This window comes from Convolutriloba macropyga, chromosome 8 (assembly GCF_964194025.1).
Source record: "Convolutriloba macropyga chromosome 8, txConMacr16.3, whole genome shotgun sequence".
Taxonomy (NCBI): Eukaryota; Metazoa; Xenacoelomorpha; order Acoela; family Convolutidae; genus Convolutriloba; species Convolutriloba macropyga.
In genome coordinates this window covers 58643076-58665315 of record NC_134475.1, presented here as the reverse complement: position 1 = coordinate 58665315, position 22240 = coordinate 58643076, and the positions used below count along the sequence as shown (strand labels likewise).

The following is a 22240-nucleotide window of genomic DNA, read 5'->3' as shown; positions in this document are numbered from 1 at the left end:
GTGTGTGTTTGTGAATGAGTGTTTGCGTGTGTGCGTGTGTTTGTGTATATGTGTTTGTGTGTGATTGTGTGTTTGTATGTGAGCGTTTTTAGGAGCAATTTGGAAAACAGAATTAGTCTTTTTCTTTTCAGAAGATTTCAATTGTTTGTAGGTATGTGTTTGAATGTGTATATGTGTGTATGTGCGTGCTCGTGTCGGAGTTTCACCGTTAAAAACACACTGAGTGAATCAAAATATCATTGATAATTTATCTTAGGTCATGTTTTCCCTTCCTGCTATTCCCTACAAATAGATTGTTGACAACATTTGTCAAAAGTGAAAAGAGAGTTTAGTTTTTCCAAGATTTTCATTTAATATACGCAAAAAAATATCTTTGCCTTTGTTCTTGTTAGGGAGAATTGGTAGGTATAAACTGCCCATGGAGAGTATCAACACTTTAACCGACTCTCTCTACAAATTGACGGTTGAAAACACTCGTCAAGAGTGAAGACGGAATTCTTGCACGTTCTTGCACGTTGCTTGCAAATATAATGATAAGTGTTGGGGTCAACTCTACTTATAACGGCATATAGTTTTTCAAAAAGTGGACGTTTTTCGAAGTTGACCAGTTAAAACAGCCAGTACATGGGTATCACCTAGAATATTTCTTTCAAATTAGTTAGATGGAAAGCTCACTCTAGTTTTTACTCTGTAGAATATAGCTCCATATATCTAACCTTCCGCGATTTTTCTATACGGAATTTGTAATTTTTTAGGACAACATTTTTTTTTACTTTACTTTGACATGCCGGTTTAGTTTACAGAAACGTTTGCCAAATCACCCCTGGTCGAGGTATCATTGCTAAAAATCGCTAAAATTTGTAAGATTTGCGGTGACTTTGAGCAAAAAGTGAAAAACTTTTGTGGCTGTGGTTGTGTGTGCGGGCGTTTGTGTTTGTGTGTTTGTGTGTACACGTGTGTATGTTAGTGTGTAGTTGTGCTTGTGTGTGCTTGTGTGCGGGTGTTTGTGCGTCCGTGCGTGTGTTTGTGTGTAAGTGTATATATGTATGTGTGTGGTTGTTTGTGTGTGTGTGTGTGTGTGTGTGTGTGTGTGTTCGCGCGTGTTTGTATGTGCGTGTGCGGGTGTTTGTGTGTGTGTCTGTTTGTGTTGGTGTGTGTGTGTGTTTATGAGGGTGTTTATGTGTGGGTGTGTGTTTATTTGTATGTAGATATGTGTGACTGTGAATGGTTGTAAGTGATCGTTTGTAAGAACAAAATTGGGAATATAAATAGTCTTTTTCATTCCAAAAGACAATTTTGATTATATGTAGGCATGTGTGTGGGTTTGTATTTGTGGGTATATGCGTGCTCGTGTCTAGGTGTCACCGCTAAAAATTGATAAGAGGTGTAAGTTTTGCAGTGAATTTGAGTAAAAAGTGTCAGATTTGAGCTCAATGCTATGAATGGGGCAAAAATAAAATTTTAAGCGATGAAGCTTTTTCGCCGCTTCAGCGCACAAAATTTTTCACGGCTTAAATTGCAAATCTTACAAATATTCTTCACCGCTAATTGCAACACTAATTTCAAAATTCACAGGAAATATCAATTTAGTAAGTGACATATAGCGCAGTGGAATAGGAAGTTGTTGAAATGCAGGAGGCTGGAAGTTCGAAACCTTGTAGGGCAATTTTTTTGTTGTAAGAAATTTGGTGAATGCGTTGAAAAAGTTTTTCACAGCTAAAAACCGCAAATCTTTACCTCATTTAACGCCAAAAGATGCGGGTTTTTTGCGGTGTAAAATGATTTTTTTCACCACTGTTTACCACAAAATTTACCTCATTCAACGCTAAAAGATGCGGGCATTTTTCAATGTAAAATGTTTTTTTTCACCACTATTCACCGCCAATCTTAAAACTATTTTTGACAAAACCTCGACCCGGGTCGATTCAATTTTGGCTAACCAAACAAAAAAATTATGGATCCATAAAAGATATGAAATTTTTTTAAGTTTCATCTTGCATTGCTTCCCATGAATTATATATGATCTCAAAATGAATTCTAATAGGTTGCATGGTTTTCAAACTTTTATAAAGAACCATATACGCTTTTTTTTCGTAAAGTGGAACCAAACAAATAGTCGTCAGTTATATAAGCGAAGATCTGTGTCGTGGTCTCAAACACAAGTGACAAGAGTTTTATTATTTTAATAATTGAATACAAATTGGCCTGAAAATACAAAAATTCACAGGTATTCATAGTGGCTATCAATATGAAAATTTACAGAAGCGTCTAGATATAGATAAACTGATAATGGCTAGTTTACACCTTAAGTATCAACGAGTTTTTCGCCTTGCTGTATATGGCAAATTTTGTTGCAGTTTTTTAACCTTAACACATTGTTCTCCTAAACTGAGAACTTGTCATAAGTATCTACAAGATGGATCATCGAGTTTGTTTATGGTCATCACTGATGGTGGGAAAGCCGAATAAATTGCTCAAATTTATGGTCTATGTACACCAATAAACTTGTGGTATTAACAAATTTAAGCAAAAATTCGTTTTAATTTAGTATCCATTATTCAATAAATTAATTCTTCAACATCAGATTAGTTTTGTCTATATCGAAGTTTTAACTTAATCTATCAGTTCTGATCTTTGCGTTTTATCTTAAATTATATATAATGTGTTTATACAGGTAGCAAGAAAATGATCGGATCCGTTGAAATTTATTTGTGAGACGTGGTATTTGTGAGATCACGTGGTCTAACTCAAAGCCTGGATACTAGTTTTTTAAAGGTTTTGAAAATCAAGGATGTTAGCAATTTTTTTAAAAAAACCTCATTCTAAAAACGCTTGGATAGTAGCGAAAAAGCTTCAAAACATATTGCGCAATCCTATAGGTTACTGAAACCCGCTTTAAAAAAAAAAAAACGTATCTCAAGTTTCAGGTGGCTAAAAACCAACAGTTTCAATTTTTTGTTTTGAGTTTTGATTCTTCGCAATCTTCTGGAGAGAAAAGGACTATTTATGTTTCAATGTGTTTTCTTTCCAGACACGCACCCATACAAATACGCCCACACACCTACATACAAAAACACATATACACACCCAAACATATAAAAACAACCGAAATCTATTTCTGGAAAAAAGATCCTTTATGTTTCCATATCTATTCTTTCCAGATTTTCACACGCTAACACAAACACATAAACCAATGCAAAGACGCACAAAATAAAACACACGCCCACCCACCCAAACACACTCACACACAATCACACACACAACACACATACACATACACACATACACACACAGCCACTCACGCCCACCCACAAAAAACATCATGCAATCGAAATCTTCCTCTGGAAGGAAAAATAATATTCCTGATTCCATATTTATTCTTTCCAGAATTTAACACACACACACGCATGCAAAATCACAGATACAGACACGCACACACCCATACACACACACACACACACACACACACACACAACACCTACACACCCACACACCCGGGTCGTGTTTTGGTCCAAAAATAATGTACGATTAGCGGTGAATATCGGTGAACAAAAACTTTTTTCATCGCAAAGCTCCCACATTTTTAGCGTTGAATGCGGTGAAGACTTGCGGTTTTCAGCGGTGACAATTTTTTTCACCGCATTCACCAGACTTTTTGCAAAAAAAAAGAAACTGCCGTACACGGATTCCAACTTCCAACATATATACACACTCACAAACATAACTACATACAATCGAAATCTTCTGAAAAGAAAAAGACCATTTATATTTCTATGATTGTTCTTACAAACGCTCACTTACAAACATATACAATCACACACAAACGCAACCACACAAACAAACAAACAAACACATACACACACACACCCTTACACACACAGAGACACGCACTCACACACATCCACACACATACACACACAAACACACTCATACACACAAAAAAACACCCGCGCCCACACACACACAAACACACATACACGTTCATACACACACAAAGACACTCCCACACACACAAACACCCGGACACACACACGCACACTCACACACCCGCACACACACACACACCCGCACACACACACACACACACACCGACACACACACACATCCACGCACACAAACACACACACTTATACATACATACATACATACATACATACATACATACATACATACATACATACATACATACATACATACATACATACATACATACATACATACATACATACATACATACATACATACATACATACATACATACATACATACATACATACATACATACATACATACATACATACATACATACATACATACAAACATACATACATACGTACACATACACACCCATCCACCCAAACACCCCCCCCCACTCCCCCCCCCCACACACACACACACCCATGCACACACACATACACACGCGTACAATTGATCAAATTTTTTGCTTACATAGATTGGTTCGAGGAATTTTCGATTTACAAAATCATAGGCCTGATCTTTATGGTGTGAAAAGCAGCTGAAAATGAGAAAAAATTTTTAGGTTTGCCCGAGCAAGTTCACTGGTACCCTCTTCCTCGGGACCAACAAGACGGTGGAAGTTTTGACTCTACAGTCCAGATATTGCTCGACATCCCAAAAATACAATCCGAAATTCACAAAGTGGGATGCGAAAATGACGAAGATTTTGTTCAGGAGATTTATTTAAACCCAATACACCCTCTCGACGGCTTAGTTGAAGTGTTTTGTCGAGGAGAAACTTCATATGTTCGGGTTCTCGTCGACCCTGATGACATTGAAAATCCGGATGTTTACGTTTCCGAAGCGAAACCAACAAATGTTCTGGAGAAGTTTGAATGGAATGGCTACCCGGACATGGCCAGCGAAGACGAAACTATGAATGGATATGAAGGTATAATTATTCAGATGGCAGTTAAAATGACAAGCATTTGTCTTTACCGAAATGCTTTACATAAAAATCCAATATCCCGGGCCGAGGTGTCGACGCTAAAAATTGCTAAAAAATGTAAGATTTGTGGTGAATACGGTGAAAAGACGTAAGAATTTTTAGCGTTGAATGCGGTGGAAAAAATAATTCACAACTGAGCTCAGCAGTCTTACAAAAATTCACCGCTGAATTTATCAAATATCTTCACCGCAGAAAATAATGCAAAAAAAAGGATTATAAGAAATGCGGTGAATGCGTTAAAGGCGGCGAAAAAAAAATCACTGCTAAGAATTGCAAATCTTGCAAAAAATCACCGCTAAATTTACAGAATATATTCACCGCAGAAAATGTAGCAAAAAAGATGTAAAAGAAAAGCGGTGAATGCGTCGGTAGAGGTGAAATATTTTTTCACCGCTAAAGTTGCAAATCTTACAAAAATTTTAATGCATTTGTTTCTCATAATGTTTATTGAAGTTGATTTAAATTCACAAGAAACGGTAAAGAAGTTTGAGAGAGGTGGCGAAGTGGATTAAGAAGTTGGTAACATGCAGGAGGTGTTGGGGTTCGAACCCCGCGTGTACGTGAGTTGGTATTCGTAAGAATGCCGGTGAAAGCATTGAAAACCCGCTAAAATCGCTAAAACCCGCAAATCTTACAAAAATTCACCGTATTCTTTGCTAATAGATGCGGGCACTTTGGGGTGACAAATATTTTTTCACCGCAATTCTTACAATGTTTTTTCGACAAAACCTCGACCCGTGACTAAATCCAATAACCCAAAATGAAATCCAAAAAAATGTTACCAATTCACTTTATTGAAGATACAGTTGAGATGTTTAATCCGTGCATGTTGTCACAATGAACTCAGCCAATTAGGACTATTGTAATGGACAGGGAAAACAGTTGGAAATTTTAACCCCAACTTAGAGTAATAACTATAGAACTGCTTTTGCATGTAAAAATTTATTTGGTGTACCGGGCAGAGACGGGTTTTAAGACAAGGCAAATCTAAGCTGAATCAAAGCGCAGTACCAATCAAGGCGACATTAAAAGTACTTCTCTAATTTTGTTCACCATATCTCCGGTTAATAAAAGTGTAAAATGCAGTAACTTTTCTGAACCAACCTTTTTCTGAATTTCTTGAAAAAATACTTAGACAAAACTGATCTGCTACGCCAAGGATTTGCCTGATCAGGTAGAAGAAAAACAAAAAGGTGAGCATACTCAATTCAACTAAAGAGCTGGCTGAGAAGTTTCAACAACTTTTTTCAGTAAATCTGTTTTAAGATCAAAATGACAAAAAAAGCATTAAAATCTCAATTAATTCCGATTGATTCTACGTCTCAGCAAAATAACACACATGCAAGAAAACCTAAGGCTCGAGAAGCCTGGAAAAAGACGCCTCAACTGAACAAATTTAAATTGAATCACTTATATTAAATTCATCGAATATTGCTTTACCTATTTTTCACCAAAGGAGCAGAAAGGATCTTCGGTACCGCATATTTAATTGTCCCAAAAATTATGTGAATACGAGTTGACTGTATCAGAATTTAGCCTTACAAAACTGTTTCCATCTAAATTTACAATCTTATTGGTAAGTCGTCTCACCCTGTTGCGTATCATCTCTGTATTTGCTTTGGTTGTTTTGCTTAATATTGACTTGATTCCTCTTTTACCCGATAATAATAATCCAATCTCTTCTTCATTAAACGAAAGTTTCCCGATAGAAATATTTGTTTCCGCCTATTTCTCTATTTAAAGCTTTTATCAGAACTTTAAAAAACTCGTTTACGAGGATTTCATTTACAGTGCATAGTTTATGTTTCACTCTTAATTTTTCGACTAAATTGTTTCTCATCAAATTAAAGATGGTTCTCAAATAAAACTTTAGTATTTTCCAATTTTGGTTGTCTTTGTTTTACTTTTTATTCCAAAGTTTAGTACGCCGTATCGAGGAACTGGTTGAAGGTAGATAGTACAGATTCTAATCAACAACTTTACGGTCGAGAAATTTTAAAAATATCTTTATGAACTCACATTTGGTTATAACACATTTGTTTTTCTTTGAAATGAGCTGCAAATTCTGCCTTCTGATCTTTTATCAAACCTAGGTACATGAAATCGCAACTTGATTCTATTCCTGTCCATTAATCACAAACGTGTTTACAGTATGGCAAGTAAACTCAACTGGTTGTTTCTGACGTGTTAACTGTGAGCTTATGAAGTTCAAACCTGTTGCTATTTCTTCAGCTTTTTCTATTTGTCAATGAAATTCAAGTAATAGTTTTGTAGTTTTGTAGCATTGATTTTTCATCTGCAAATATTATTATTTGAAACTCTCAAAATTTTTCTTCAAGCTCATTTATATACACAAAAAAGGAGATTGGGACGCAGCGCTGAATGTTGGGGAACCCTGGTATCTATATCTTGTACATTAGACCTTTTGCATGCAGCGATGACAAAATACGTTTCTGTTGTAAACTCATTTTGGCAAAAAAAAGTAACACTCTTCCAGGTAAACCTTAACCTGCGCACTTTTTGTAGACGCGATTTGTGATCTAAACTGAGGAATCTTTTTATCAAATCAAGAAATTTGCAGATACTGTTTACTTTACTGATATTATTAGTTCTTTTTTCAATAATTCACGTAATCGTTTATAATAATATAGTACTTTTTTGAGACAAAATAGACCTTAACCTATCTTATTCGCAGTTTTACTTATAAAATTAAAAATCAAATTCATTTTTTTATACAGCAATTCCCTGTTGCAAATATTTTGTCAAAGGCAAAATTTTCTGAGTGTTGGATTGTTTTGAGCAATAGTAAATCCAACATTTAATCAAAGAGTAGGTAATAGGAAAATCCGGAACTTTTTTTAAATCTGAAAAATGCTGCTCAGAGAAAATTTCCCTCATTGCTGATATATACATTTCATTACAGCTATTTTTCATTCTGGTTACACAGATTCATCACCAAAATTGAAGTGTTTTGAAAGTTGGAAAAACAGCTTTCATTGTTGGCCTCACTGATCGAAATTAGCTGAAAAATTGCAGGATCGTTATACTTTATTGAAGCAGAAACTGAAGTATAAATTTGTATTCCTTTCTGTACTCTTTTTAGAACCAGGAGGCTTTCTAGTGTGCGACGGCACATAATTTTCCGACCCTCCTCATCCACTACCTTGTCTCAGTTGTTTGACACCGAGATACAATATATTTTTAAAAAGGAAAGACAAATGAACAAAAAAGGGATTCACAAGAGCGAAATCAATATTCTTTATTTCACTAGAATTGTGAAACTCTCAAACTAAGGAAGCAACCGCAATGAAATTAGCTCTAATGCAAATTCTTTTCTCGTGCTAATTTTATTCTGAGAAGACAAATTACCACGTGAACAAATAACTCTTCCTAAAAACAGAAAATGAGATTCAAAGATCACTTTCAATACCGTCTGAATATTAATCTCTAAAAAAAGCCTGTTGAGGCAATTGAGTTCGATTTTTTTATTTGGATTTTATATACTCAATTTAGACCTATAAAAGAGAAAATAGAACTCAGCACTCACCTTTAAATCTAAGTTGAGTTGAAATTGCCAAAACAAATTAAATTCCAGAGAAGGTACCCAAGCTAAATAATCACAATTATGTCACCACTGACGAAAACAGTGTTTGCCCAGGATCATCTCCGAATATTTTGCTGCAAATTGGTTTTTAATACATAAAAACCAACATATGTGTAATCAGAAAGCAAAAATCCAAAAGTTTTTTAAAAAATATTGACGCTAATCAGAAACAAACTAACGTTAAGTTTTAATAACTAAAACCTCTGAGCCCAAGAACATAAGTTTCAGTATGAAGCCGACAGGACGTTTTGATTTGAAGAGTATTTTATGATTGGACGATACAATTTTGACGGGTATCATTTTTTCGAAGTTCTTCTTAACGAGAAATCCTAAAAAGAATTTCAGTTTTCATTCAAATCGTGAAAAAATCTCACATTTTTTTAATATTTTTAAACAATAGATTTAAAATGTTACTTTTAATCTATCAAGAACCTCTAAATGAAAAGAAATTCTAGATCCAGCTAAGCCTCAGTTTTAACTGGAGAAACATTAAAAAAAAGAAGTTGAAGTTGAGGACAATAAATATAAAGCAAAAGTGCGTCAGAACTCTAAATTTCACTAATAGCTCTTGAAAAAAGTAATGACAGCTTATTAAACGTTATAACCTTCAATCTTTTGTCAGCCTAATTTGTGACACTACTTCAAGCAGAGATATCCTTCGATGAGTTGGCTGAAACAAACGTAGAGCAAAGAAAAACAGTTATGGTCAAAAATCAAAAAGTTCACATATTTTTAAAAAAACACATGATTTCAAATTAATTTTGCCATAAACTCCAAACCAGAGTAGTCGTTGAGGCACATTAGACATCTCAAAATTAATCACAAGATCTCTAGGTATTGGGTTTTTGTAAAAATAAAACTATGATATCAAATAATGGACAAAATTTACGCAAATTTAATGAGAACGCGTAGCGTCAAAATCAACAAAACCATCTGTTGCCTGAAGACCAATTCAGGCTACAGCTTCTAACAGTCAACACTTTCTTCGAAAACACCAATCCGTCATTAGGACATACAAATTGCCTTTGCTGGACTACTGGTAAATTTTTTGATATTCAAACTGATATCTTACAAAACGGAGCCATGTATACAAAAAAACGAGAAAAACTAGAGAGATTTCGCGATTAGAACGCATGAATCAAACATCCTTAATTCATCTTTTTTGTAATTTCCCGTGGTGTGAACCAGATATTTTTTATAAATTAATCTGTTAGTTTCCAAGAATGAAATCCAGAAACCAACACTTAGCCGGTTTTCAAACTGAAATTCAAGCTTTTAAACTGATATCTTAAAAAAAGGTAGCCATCTATACAACTAATGAGAAAAACCAGTATTTTTTCCTTTGTTTCACTGAAAGGAATACTAGAAGACTTGAATAAAATATCCTTAGATCATCTTCATTTTCCGGTTATGTAAAAAAGATATTTTTATCAGAAAAATGAAAAAAATATTTTTACAGGAAAGTGAAAAAGACATTTCAGTTTCGTGTATTTTCCCGTTAAGTACAAAAAGATATTTGTATCAGTTACATCTAACAATCTAACATCTAACAAATGAAAAATTACATCTGCACAATCTTATTAATCTATTTGGAGAAAGCGAAGCCAATTAGAAGCACCCAAGCTAGATAATCAAGAGCTAAGTCGTGAGTGCTGTTCGCTCTTAGAAAATGACAGACACTTGTCCGAACCAAAATTTTATCAAATTATGTAAACCAGGATATGTAAAAAAGGAGAAAACTCTTGAACTGCATTTTTTTTAAAAAAATATTTTGATATTAAAAGTTGAGGTCCAAGTTCAACCTCACCACAAATTAACGAAATCAAATTTATTAGGAACAAGCACACGTTTAAGTTTGGAGTAGCTAGAACTTCTTGTTAATGAGAATAATATACCAGTCGAAAAACCAATATTGTGGGCAATTTCTTTCTCAAAATTTGTTTAAACTGTGTTTATTTGTTTAATTATGTTTATTTGTTTTGAATAAAATATGACAGTCTTTGGTGTCAATTGAATACGTTCAGAAATTTTTACTGCATTTCAGACAGACATTTAGTCTTTTAAGCAAGCATAACTGTAGATATTTGGGACTGTAGAAATCAAACCAAATTTAACCAAACAACCACATGACTGAAAAACCAAATATAAACAAAACTCTGCGGATTTTCTAGAAATTAAAAGGCGTGAATTTTAAATTACAATAAGCTATAGATTGAAAGTAAAAGTTTTATACCCATGTGTCTTATTATTGACTAGTGAAGACTTTAGTGATTGAGCTGCAGCGTAACAAAAAAAAGAAAAACAGTTGGAACTCAAAATTTGTTATTCTTCAGAAACACTTAGTTTTAGTCATAAACGCCTATGACTAAGATCGCGATAAGCTTGTTTTCATCGCTAATCAAATTACATCCAAATCCATTTTGTACTTACATTAAATTTTCTGTTTTATCTATATCGAGATTTTGAAAAGGACGTTGTAATTTTCCTCTCTACGCTGGACGGGCTTTCAAGTGATACCACTCACAACCCTCCGCGATAAATATATCGATTGGCCAAAATTCACAGAGCAAAAAAAACGCATTTGATTTTGTAGTTCCTCCCCCACAAGTGGGGTCGGAACAATAATCCTTTTAGACCACGGCTAAATCATTGGAGTAACCATAGAGTCAAGTGGTGCTTTGTCAGACTCTGGGAAACTTGTTATTGGTTGTCTAATGTTGGACTCAAAAGTAAGTTGTATTGAAAGCTTTGGTTGCAGCCTCCACCTTCAAAAACTGAAAAACAAACCAAAACCACTTTGGCAGTAAAGCACTCTTTGAATGTATGAACAAAAAAAATATTTCCACTTGTGTTCAAGTTTATGTCTTCAAGTTGTAACAAAAAGACAATTTAATTGAAATTGAAAGGTTAATAGATGATTGAGCAAAAGTTACAATTTAGAATGAGCTCTTTCCAATCTTTAAATATATTTTGCTATGTGAACTATGTCCACTCAATTTTTCTATTTGTATTTTTATGCTTTATTTCTCAATTATAAATGAATATAGATTAAAAGGAGCAGACACTTAGTCAGAAAAATACAGCAATATCCTGAACAGTTGAGTGCTAACATTCCGTTTCGGATAAAGATACTTTCTGGCACTATATTTGCTGTTTTAGGATGAGTTTCACAACTGTTCTTGCAAAAAATAATATCATCATTTTTATAGTTGCTAAAGTGAGGGGAGTTGCTAAAGTAATCATTTTTTTGGTTTTTGCTGTTTTTGGCGAATTGAAAAAACCTAATGGTGAACTCACATGCATAGTCAACCGCACTGTGTATTAAAGAAGGTTTTTCTCATTTCTCCAAAATTGAGCCAATCAAGATATGAATTTACTTCAGAAAAATATTAAATCTTACTGAAAAACAATTAACCATTTTCTTAAGTTTCCTAAAAAGTGTGATCAATAAGTGCTCTGCTCTGCTCTGATGTTGTAGTCAAATTTAATAATTTGTCTTTTTCCCTCATGTTTTGCCGGGCCAGACTCTTGTGCAGACTTCAAATTTCTTTCCACAAATTTTGCTAGAGTTCTTCTCTTATTTTCCCTTAAAAACCGTGCTTCGCAAGCGTCTGAAAATTCTTATCTTTAAAAGGCTCTATTTAGCTAGTGCATAAACCTCATCAAACCCTTAAATGATTAAATTTTATTACACTTTGACTTATTTGCAGGTGAATTATGAGAATGGACTAAACTGAGTGTTATTGATCCGTTTTTTTTTCGTTAAACGATTTCATTGAAATGGTCTTATATCAATACAAACACAATCAAGGTAATTCCTGATTCTTAGTTCCTGATAATCTGAAGCTGGTGAATTGTTTTCAGATGATGTCAAAAGAGCAGCTGAAAATGACAACCATACCCAGGACTCCTTGGATGAACAAATTCAAAATGGTATGACATTATGCATAAAGTTGCAGCATATTATTATATAATCACGCGACAAATCTACTGGCGCCCAATTTTTGCATCTGATCTATGAGCTTGAAAATCAGCTCAAAATTTTTTGTACTGTGAATGAGGGACAAAACCCACTTCTAAAACGAACAGTACAACTGGAAAAGAAGTAGCATTAACATAGCTAAGTAGAATGTAAATAATACAAACATAAGTATTACAGAGTTCATTCCTTTCACAGCTTAGATTTCCTGTGCACAACTTTCAGAGTAATTCTTTACTGAATAAAGAAGTTTTTCAGAAGCTATTCAGTACTGATTCAGAGTCTGTTCATGTCACATTGTGCTCTCATATTCTCTGATTCCGACACTGATTCAGACTATGAATTTTTTTCTGATTCAGACTCTAAATCAGACTAGGAACTTTTTCTAAATCAGACTTTAAATCATACTATGAACTTTTTCTGAGTTCGAATCTGAATCAAACTCTGAAGTCATAACAAGGCGGCTCGTTAATGTGCGTTCGCACATGATGTTCCGACCCGAGCTCATCTACATTTTTGAATAAATTGTCAACCAAATGAAGAGATAACAAAAATAGATGTTTGAGTTTAAAGCAATCGTTACACAACTTATCTACTAATTGAATTACATAATGCCATGCCTCTACAGCGCCAACGTGATCTGACATTATGGAGACTAAGAGACAAAAAAAAACAAAAAACAAAATCAGCACAAACAAAAATTTCACGGCAAAAACCGAATGCCTAAATTTAAATGCACCTAGTAACAACGTCAAAGGGCCTTCAGGTAAAACCATAACTACACAAGTTTACTTTTTTCTAACAATACACCAGATGAAAAGTTTTCTTGATGAGACTGGGTAACAAGTCGACAAAAAGAACGAACAGTGAGGGAAACTTAAAATTTAATCAACAATTTTTACACCAAAAAATTTCAAAAATCTTAAAAATCATAAGCTTTTAACTGAATAACCCTTAATAAAATACTAAACACTCATTACAAAACCAAAAGGAGTTGTCTTTGGTTAGACTAAGCCATAGAAGCGAACTAAAGAGAAGCTCAAAAAATTACAAACGATTTGCGAAAACACAAACTACTGCTACCATTCAAGTCATTAGCTATCTTCTGAATATTATGTTTTTTTAATTCAATTGTTCGATTCTACTGATTCAGTTGAAGGATTTAAACTGAGAGATTAAATAAGTTTACCTGCGCCACATTTGAAAACCATTGGGATCTGTTATTACGCAATTGTTCTGAAAGAAGAGAAAAAGAAACACAAAAATTAGCCACTCAAAGAAGGTTCAAAAAAACGCATATTGTCCACAAAACAAAACACCAGTGACAAAAAATATAATTAGATTTGTTATCTTCTGAAATTTGATATACAAGAAATTGGATGGGACCTCTCATTGATGAAAATAAGTTACAATTTGACGAAAAGAACAACAAAAAATGAAAAGTTTGAAAAAAACTTCAATATGGTTATCATAAATTTTAAGAATATTCGCTATAAACTGACTGCTTCGAGTAACATCATTCATTCAATCGTCAATTAGAAGCCTATGAGAATTGTCAGCAATTTACGGCTACCTAGAAAACAGAAACAGTAAATTCAAGAAAAAAGTGAGCGAGAAAAGTGTCGAAGGCATGAAAAAAGTGAACTTTTCACTAAAAACTCTTATATTTTCAATTAATTTTTAAGAACAATGGGATTTCTTTTATTTATCAAAATAATTTCAAAAAATCAACAAACATAAACAAATACATTAGAACCACGAGAAAACACGTATTATCAACGCAATTAACGTTATTAGCTTTCAACGCAAGCCAATAAATACGCTAAATTATGCCTTGATTGGACAATAAATATGTCTTCCAATCAATTTTCATCAATAAGACTCTAGAACAAGTTACTGACTATGAAAACGACAACAGAGACAGGCAAAAACCAAAAATTCAGTAGAAACATGTCAGAAGAATAAGTTGAAGCACTTCAAATCATAAGCTCTTCTCTGAAAACTTTATCTATGATCCGTTGAACTTTATCCCTAAAAAATTGGGGACCATCAGCAGTAGGAAGATAAGATTTCAAAAGGATCCAAAAATAAAAAGTATCTGAAAACTAAAAAAAAAATTATGAAATCTCGTGAGTAATTACTTTAAAAATAGTAGTTAGAAGATAAAACCGCTAACCAGATTAATTTTGGCTGCAATAGAACGGAAAGAGAATCTGCTAGTACAGACATTGACCAACCATTCACGAAAAAAAATTTTATTATTGGTTAATATTCAAAAAGAAATTCGAAAAATTATTATCAACTCTTAACAGGCCTTAAACTCAAAATCTTTCAACGGAGCTCAATATCTACGCTCAGATATAACCCGATCGGAGGAAAAAGATGTTTGTTATGCTTAGATAATTAACATGACATCACAATAAGTCTTATGACTGTGAAAACAATAACAAAAACAGGCAAACGCAAAAATTCGGTAAAAAAAAGTGTCGAAGACAATTAAACCAATAGCTTTTCTCTGAAAACATTATCTGTGATCCACTGAACGTCCTCTCGAAGCAAATGAGGTTAAAATAAATTTTAGGATGTGCATAATGTTTGGATAATGTGATAAGAGTTCAATAGTAACCAATAATAGAAAAATATCCAAAAAAAATGATTTTAAAAAAAATTAAAATCTTGTGCCATTGAAGTCATATAACCAATAGTTAGAAGATAAAACCGCCAACGAGAGTAATTCTAATTGAAGTATAAATCAAGTGGTTTCTGTCAATACTGACACTGACTAAAAGTTCACGATAAAAGTTTAAAATTTGTTAGTGTTCAAAAAAAAAGTTTTCGAAAAATTATTTTTAAATTCTTAAATTTAAAAGCCATTAAATTCAAAAGCTTTCAACGGAAGTCAATAAATACAATCAAATATGCCCCAATGGTAGTACATTTATGTTTGTCATGCATAGGCAATCAACAAGACATCACAATAAGTCTTATGACTATTAAAACAACAACAAAAACAGGCAAAAATCAAAAATTCAATAGAAAAGTGCAAGAAGAACGTGTCGAAGCCATTTAAACCATAAATTTATCTATGAAATATTTATCTGTGAGTGAATTACCATCTTCTTTAAGCGAATGGGAGCTATCAATATTTGGATAATGTGATAAGATTTCAAAGTAACCAATAATACGAAAAAACCCAAAATTTTTTTTTAATCTTTTGAAATCTTGTGTCATTGAAGTCATAGAATCAATGGTTAGAAGATAAAACCGCTAATCAGATTAAATTTGTTTGCATTAGGAAGGAAGAGAATGCTGTCACCCCTGGACTGACATACAGTTCACGATAAAAAGTTTGATTCTTTACTGTTCAAAAAAAATTGAATTTTTTTTAAGTCTTAACAGCCATTAGCTGTCCCCTCAAAGCACTAGATACGTTCACTAATGCTCAGTATGATACATATTGCACTCTTAGTCAATGAATTCTTGCCATAGTACTCCGAAAATTTAGTAAAATCTCAAATAGAAAATCAAAATTTCATTTAAAATTACGAAAACTCAGGATCGAAGCAAAAAAAAAACATGAGCAATTCCTTGAAAACGATGGTTTTTGTTCATTGGGCTTAATTTGACTGTAAACAAAGTTTGTCATTAAAAGATTGATATTGATATATAAAGTGACTTGTCTCAAGGTGACTTAAAAAAAGCAAAAAAAAAAGAGAAACGTTTTATAAAAAAAAGAGCTCTCAAATAGAATTCGAACTTTTTTTGATAGTGAACTTCCCAAATGAGACCAGAACTAGTCTTTTTTATCGCCTTTAGTGTATTAGTAACAAAAATTGGTCCATTTTTTGGCGTGAAATTTAATTCTGAAATACTATTTTTAACGAAAATATTTTATTTTGGAGAAAAATTACACTAAAAGTGAACAAAGATCGCGTTTTCACACAAAACTTCAATCCTCGATAACTCCTCGACAAAAACGAAAATCAAAAAATCTTGTCAATTTTGAATTCTACGCTGGATCAGCTTTTTAATGATACTACTCACATTTCTCTACGACGAATATATCGATCGGCCAAAATTGACTGAACAAAAAAAACCCATTTGAGTATATAGTTCCTCCCCCCCACAAGTGGGGTCGGAACAACTAAGTTCGTGAGCCAAGCGTGGTTTTGCCATTGCTTTCGCTTTCGCTCTCAGGTCTTAAAAATTTTGTTTGGTTAAATCTTTGTTCAATTTTTGAAATGTTTGATATCTATTCAGGTCTACCAGATCAACTGCAATGGTTCCCAGTTCCCCACGAGCAGCTTCCTGGCGGCAACTTAGATGCTGTTCAACAACTGATGTTTCAAGTCCCCAAACTGCACTCTGAAGTGAACAAATTAGGCTGTGAAAAGAGTAACGACTTTGTACAAGAGATCTACCGAAACGCGTTCCATCCGCTCGACGCCTTAGTTGAAGTCTTTTGCAATAGTCAAACATCCTACGTTCGAGTTTTCGGAAACCCAACAGAAGATGCAGATTTCGAAATATACGTTTCGAAACAGAAACCCACAAATGTGTTGAAGAGTTTTGATTGGAATCATTATCCTGACTATTTCGCCGACGACGATGAAAGCAGTGACTACAAAACAAACTTTGCTGGTGATGTAGGCAAGTATCTACCACTCCAGTCGTGAGGTTGACCTTTACAAAAAACAAATAAAGTCAAGGGGAATAGGAATTCCCCTGCCTTGATAACATTGTCGAGACCAAAGTCTTGTGGTCGGGACCAAAGTGCAAATTTGACCCAAAGTCTTTTCATGCCTAATATCAGTCGACCCATGGTCTTTTTGTACCTAATCAGGGATGAGGTCCGTGACCCAAGACAGATATTGGTGAGACAAACTTGAGTTGCGGACAGGGGGTCCAGACCAATCAGACCAAAAACTGGGTACTGAGCAGACCGGCGAGACTTTGCCCCCAACCTTGGCAATACCAAACAAGACTTAAATCACTGCTGGCCAGACCGAACAGACTGTTCTCCAAGCCATTGACCAGACTGAACAGACTCTTGCGCAGACCATCGTCTGGACCAAAAAGACCCTAGATCAGACAGTTGTCCAGATCATTGGCCAGAACAAACAGATCCTAGGCCAGTCCATTGGCCAGACCCACTTAAATATGAAGATGCGGCCAATTATAATTTTTCGTATTTTCACTTATTTGAACGAGAAGTGAAAATTGCATTTTCAAAAAAAATAGTGATAAAGCCGTCGATTAAAAGACCATTGAGAATTTTAAAAACAAAAATTTGTTGAAGTAATCTAATCATGCGTATTGGCCAGATCGAACAAAACGAAATATGAGTATTGGCCAGACATGACAGACCAAAACATAGGTATTGACCAGACATAAGGTTCCGCCAAAGTTTTTTTCCAGACCATTGAGTTGGATCGCACAAAGCCCCTGCCCGCGACCCAAGTTGGTCTGGTCAAAAATTCTTTCGTGCTCGCTTACGTCATCCTGAGATTATATCGGTCGACCATGGTCTTTTCGTACCTAATTTTGTCGACCATGATTTATTCATGCCCAATATTGGTCAACAACAATTTTTGTCACTAAATATTGGTCGACTGTGGTCTCTTCAATGCCCAATTTTATCGAACGCTATATTTCTATACGTCAAACTCTCTGCTAGAGCAAATATAATTGTTTTTTTTAAGATATAAGACAAGAATACTCACAATCCAATGATTCCGTTCGTTTACTTTTGAGACAATCAGCAAATTGGCCGCTTCGAACCCCTGGATGGTCTGGATGGGTATTTTCGTAAGGAGTTTTGAACGAGGACCTCAACCTGGGTAAGAGTTTTTTTTTAACCAAAATTTCATCATGTAAGGTTATAGAAGTTTAATATTAAATTATAAAGATAATATGATGTAGTCTTGTCGCATAAAACGATATTCCATTATGTCGATGAAAACACATGATTCATGCTTTGGCTATTGCAATCTCCATTAAATATTATAGCATAGGTATATTTATTTAAAAAGCACAAAATGATGCTCCACTGTGTTTACAAAACTACTACGTACAACCAAAGGACATTACATTACGCCTTCCACTCTTTGGAAGTCTAATAGATGTTCTGAATTGTTTCCATACAACGAAAACGGTCATCACACTTTTTTCGACATTTTCCCAACTCTTCAAAACTTTTTAAAATTTTCTCAAAAAATGAGGTTTCTGCAGTCGATCAATTGAAATTTCCTATGGATTTTCAGGTGAGTTCAGCTGCACCTCAGCATATGAGCATTATCTTGTTGACAAAATGAACTTTGTAGTTTTGTTTATGGTAGTTTCCCCAAAAAAGAAAGCTAACATGATTATATTGTTTGAGTACGTAATATAACATTTCTCTCCATCTGATGATAACGCATCTCAAAACATCAAAACAAGAGCAATAGAATGCCTTAAAAAATTACATCCGGCATTTACGTCCGGCATTTACATTGCAAAAAGACAACAATGAGTTTCAAGTTATTCTAATAAGTTTCAATGACTTTTTGAACTATTTAGAACCTCAACATTGTTTCACTTACTTTTTAACATTTGCTTGTCAACTATTAGGTCCTCTGCTATAAAAAGTTTTGACCTGAAAATTGTTTGTTTTAATAGTTTTTGTTCGCATGCTGCGCACCGGATTGAAACTTGTGTGGTGCAATATTATAGTTTTTGAGATTGTACTACAATTATTATGCTTAGAAGTTGAGTAAGACTTTGCACAGCGATTGAATAGTTTAGTTAGTTTGATACTTTTACTTTGGAATTTCAATTGAAAATTGCGCTATAAAAGACTGACTTAGTACTTAGGTACTAATTTGAAGAGAGTTTAGCCGAAGAATCAAATGAAAACTGATTTGAAGAATGGAAATTAGAAAGAATGAAATTACCTATAAATTAGTTCAAAATTAAAAACTTTTGTGATCACAAGTTGATCACACAACATTATGGTAATAGATACTTTTTAAATTATGAACAGACAGTATCTTGTCCATGAAATATAAACAACTTAAAATTAAGAACTAAAATTCAAGATTAAAGTATAAAATGCAAATGAATGCTGAAATTGAAATTGAACTATATACAATATGACATATGACAATGATGTCGAATACTTTTGATATAACTTTCGGGTAACAAATCAGAGAACTGTTGAATAACAAAACAGATGAGACATTGTCCTAGTTTATCAGAGAAAATGGGACTTCCATTTCCCAAAGTTCAGATTGTTTTTCCCTTTTTCAAGGCTTAGACCAAATGGTTCCAAAAACGTGCAAATTGTGCTCAACTTCGTTTGTTTTAGTTGAAGCTTTTATGTAGACCGAAAAAAATAAGAAAAATTGTTTTACATTTTAATGCACATGAAGAACTGAAAATGCATCTGCTACGTCATTTCTGACATCAAAAATTCCATTTCGCTACTTTTGAAATTTTTAGTCCATATTCACATGTTGGATGCGTCAGCCAGATAATTGAATTAAACGGACGTCAGGTTTCTCTAAGCGAAAACTTAGTTGAACAATGACAGCAGTTCCAGCCATAAAATTTATTTTGTATAATCTGTAGAAAAAGTTCATCTTAATGCCGTGTTCAAAGAATCGAATGCACACTGGCATTGTCCTTTTTTTGGTCACTCAAAGACTCTATTGAGCACATGTTTTAACTCTGCTAAATTACGATTTATAAGATCCAACTGAAAATTTTTCTGCTACATGGTTTTTGTGATTTTGCTCAATTAGTTAATTCGGGAAATGATTTATCCAACAAAAATCTCTAGAATAATTGGCCTCGCTTCCTCTTGTTCACTCTAGAACAGTAAAAATCTCTTCCTGTATTTACTCTCAAACAAAGTTTTTAGCAAATAAATTAGTTCTGCCGGTCTTCTTTATGCAAATTTTTCGTATTACCAAGTTTTTCGTCCATTTTTTTCGACAAGTGGAGTTTCAGCATTGTGAAAAACAACTTTCGGATCTTTTCCGTTTTTCATTTTGTGCTCCCCCCGTACGTTATGGGCACTAATGGAAAAGATTCCGGCTTTTCATGCCACTTTTTGGTGACTTTTTGTAGACGCTGATACGAAGATTGAGTGGACAACTGACTACCAACTGAGCAGTGTAGAAAGCACACAAGCTGCAGAACGCAAATTGTTTCAAGTTCCAGCTACCAGAGAAGTAGTTGAAGACTTGGGCTGTGAAGAGGGCAGCATGTACGTCCGGCAGGTTTTCGGTCATCCTTACCACCCTCTGGACAAACTAGGCATCTGTTGTTTTCCCCGTGGAATACTTTATTCCTTTGAGTTGCATGTTTAAGCAAAATTGATGGGCTCTGATTTTTCCACCGATAGAAAATGAGTTCTTCGTGAAAAGTAGAGAGAGCATGAATAACGATAGATAGTGCAGTAATATCCCCAGTTCCACTTTTCGGGTCTTCCCCATTATAGCAACCCACAAATTCCCCCCCCCCCCATTATGGCATGTCCGCCATGATTGGGGTGGGCGGAAAAACTGAAGAGATGTTTGAAACGTCCATAACATAGGTCGATGATAGTTTAATCCCATAAAGTTGCAACCCATCTCCCCCCCCCCCGCCCACAACTTACTCAACATATAACATTTATGCCCTCTATGCGCACATTCTATTTTGACATAGTAACATGCTATATAACACCACAACACCACATAAATTGTAATTAAGGGCTTAAAACACACTGGGGGCAGATTGATCCCAATAATTATGCCATCAAGATCTTTAAATGAATACATTAAATTCAATATTTTACTGACTTCTATTTAGAAAAAAAAATATATTGTACTGAATGTGATATTATTTTGATATATTCAAAAGAGCTTGGGGGGAAACAATATGTCCTTCAATAGTGGAGGTCTATTGTGGAGGTCAAACATCGTACATTCGGATCTATGGGAATCCTGAAGAACTGGGAAGGAAATATCGACTGGAGGTCTCTGATGAGAAACCAACAGATGTTATTACAGATCTGGAGTGGTCTAATATGCCGGATGACTTTTTGGAACCAGTAAAAAGAACAACTGAATGGAATAACCCAGGTAAGCTGGGATCTTTTCTGTTTTGAAACCCCCCCCCCCCCCCAGCTTAGTGAGCATAAATCTTTTATAACCCCCAGGCGCACATGCTATTTTCTTACATAGTAACGTGCTATATAACAACATACAATTTGTAACTGGGGGTCATAAAAATCACGGGGGGGGGGGGGGGGGCAAAACAGAATAGATCTATAAGCTGAATCACGGGTGGAGGTGCAAGCAACATAAGCTGATATTCTTGTTAAAAAAAGCAAAAAAGCTGAATGATTAGAAACTGATTATGATTATGTTAAATCAGGAAATCAGCATATTTTTCAGAGCTTCCAAAAATTTGAAAATCAGCACATAGAGCGCACCCGGATTTTGACCTCGACTTATGAGAAGACTCAAAAAGTCTATTGGGGCGGGGGGGGGGGTCAATATTGACCAAAATTACACAGTCTAACACTGTTAAAGTCGAGGAAAAGTATTTTCATAAGTCGAGTTGCAGCATATTAAAAGTCGAATCGATGTTTTCGGGTTGCTCGAGCATTGGGTTTTCATGGTTTCATCAAAAATCTTTTCATAAATCTGCTTTTTGCAAATTT

At 34.4% G+C, this 22240-nt stretch overlaps 1 protein-coding gene across 2 annotated transcripts in view; it reads left to right on the top strand.

Moving 5' to 3' along the window:
- The window catches only part of LOC142344873 (uncharacterized), a 148352-nt gene that overhangs the window by 61574 nt on the left and 64538 nt on the right, over positions 1-22240 (top strand). For both annotated transcript variants that reach the window (XM_075396910.1, XM_075396909.1), the window contains exons 13-17: positions 4541-4909; positions 12435-12503; positions 16810-17199; positions 20659-20847; positions 21468-21656. In XM_075396910.1, coding sequence (XP_075253025.1) covers positions 4541-4909; positions 12435-12503; positions 16810-17199; positions 20659-20847; positions 21468-21656 — 1206 coding nt within the window. The remainder of the gene's footprint in view (positions 1-4540; positions 4910-12434; positions 12504-16809; positions 17200-20658; positions 20848-21467; positions 21657-22240) is intronic.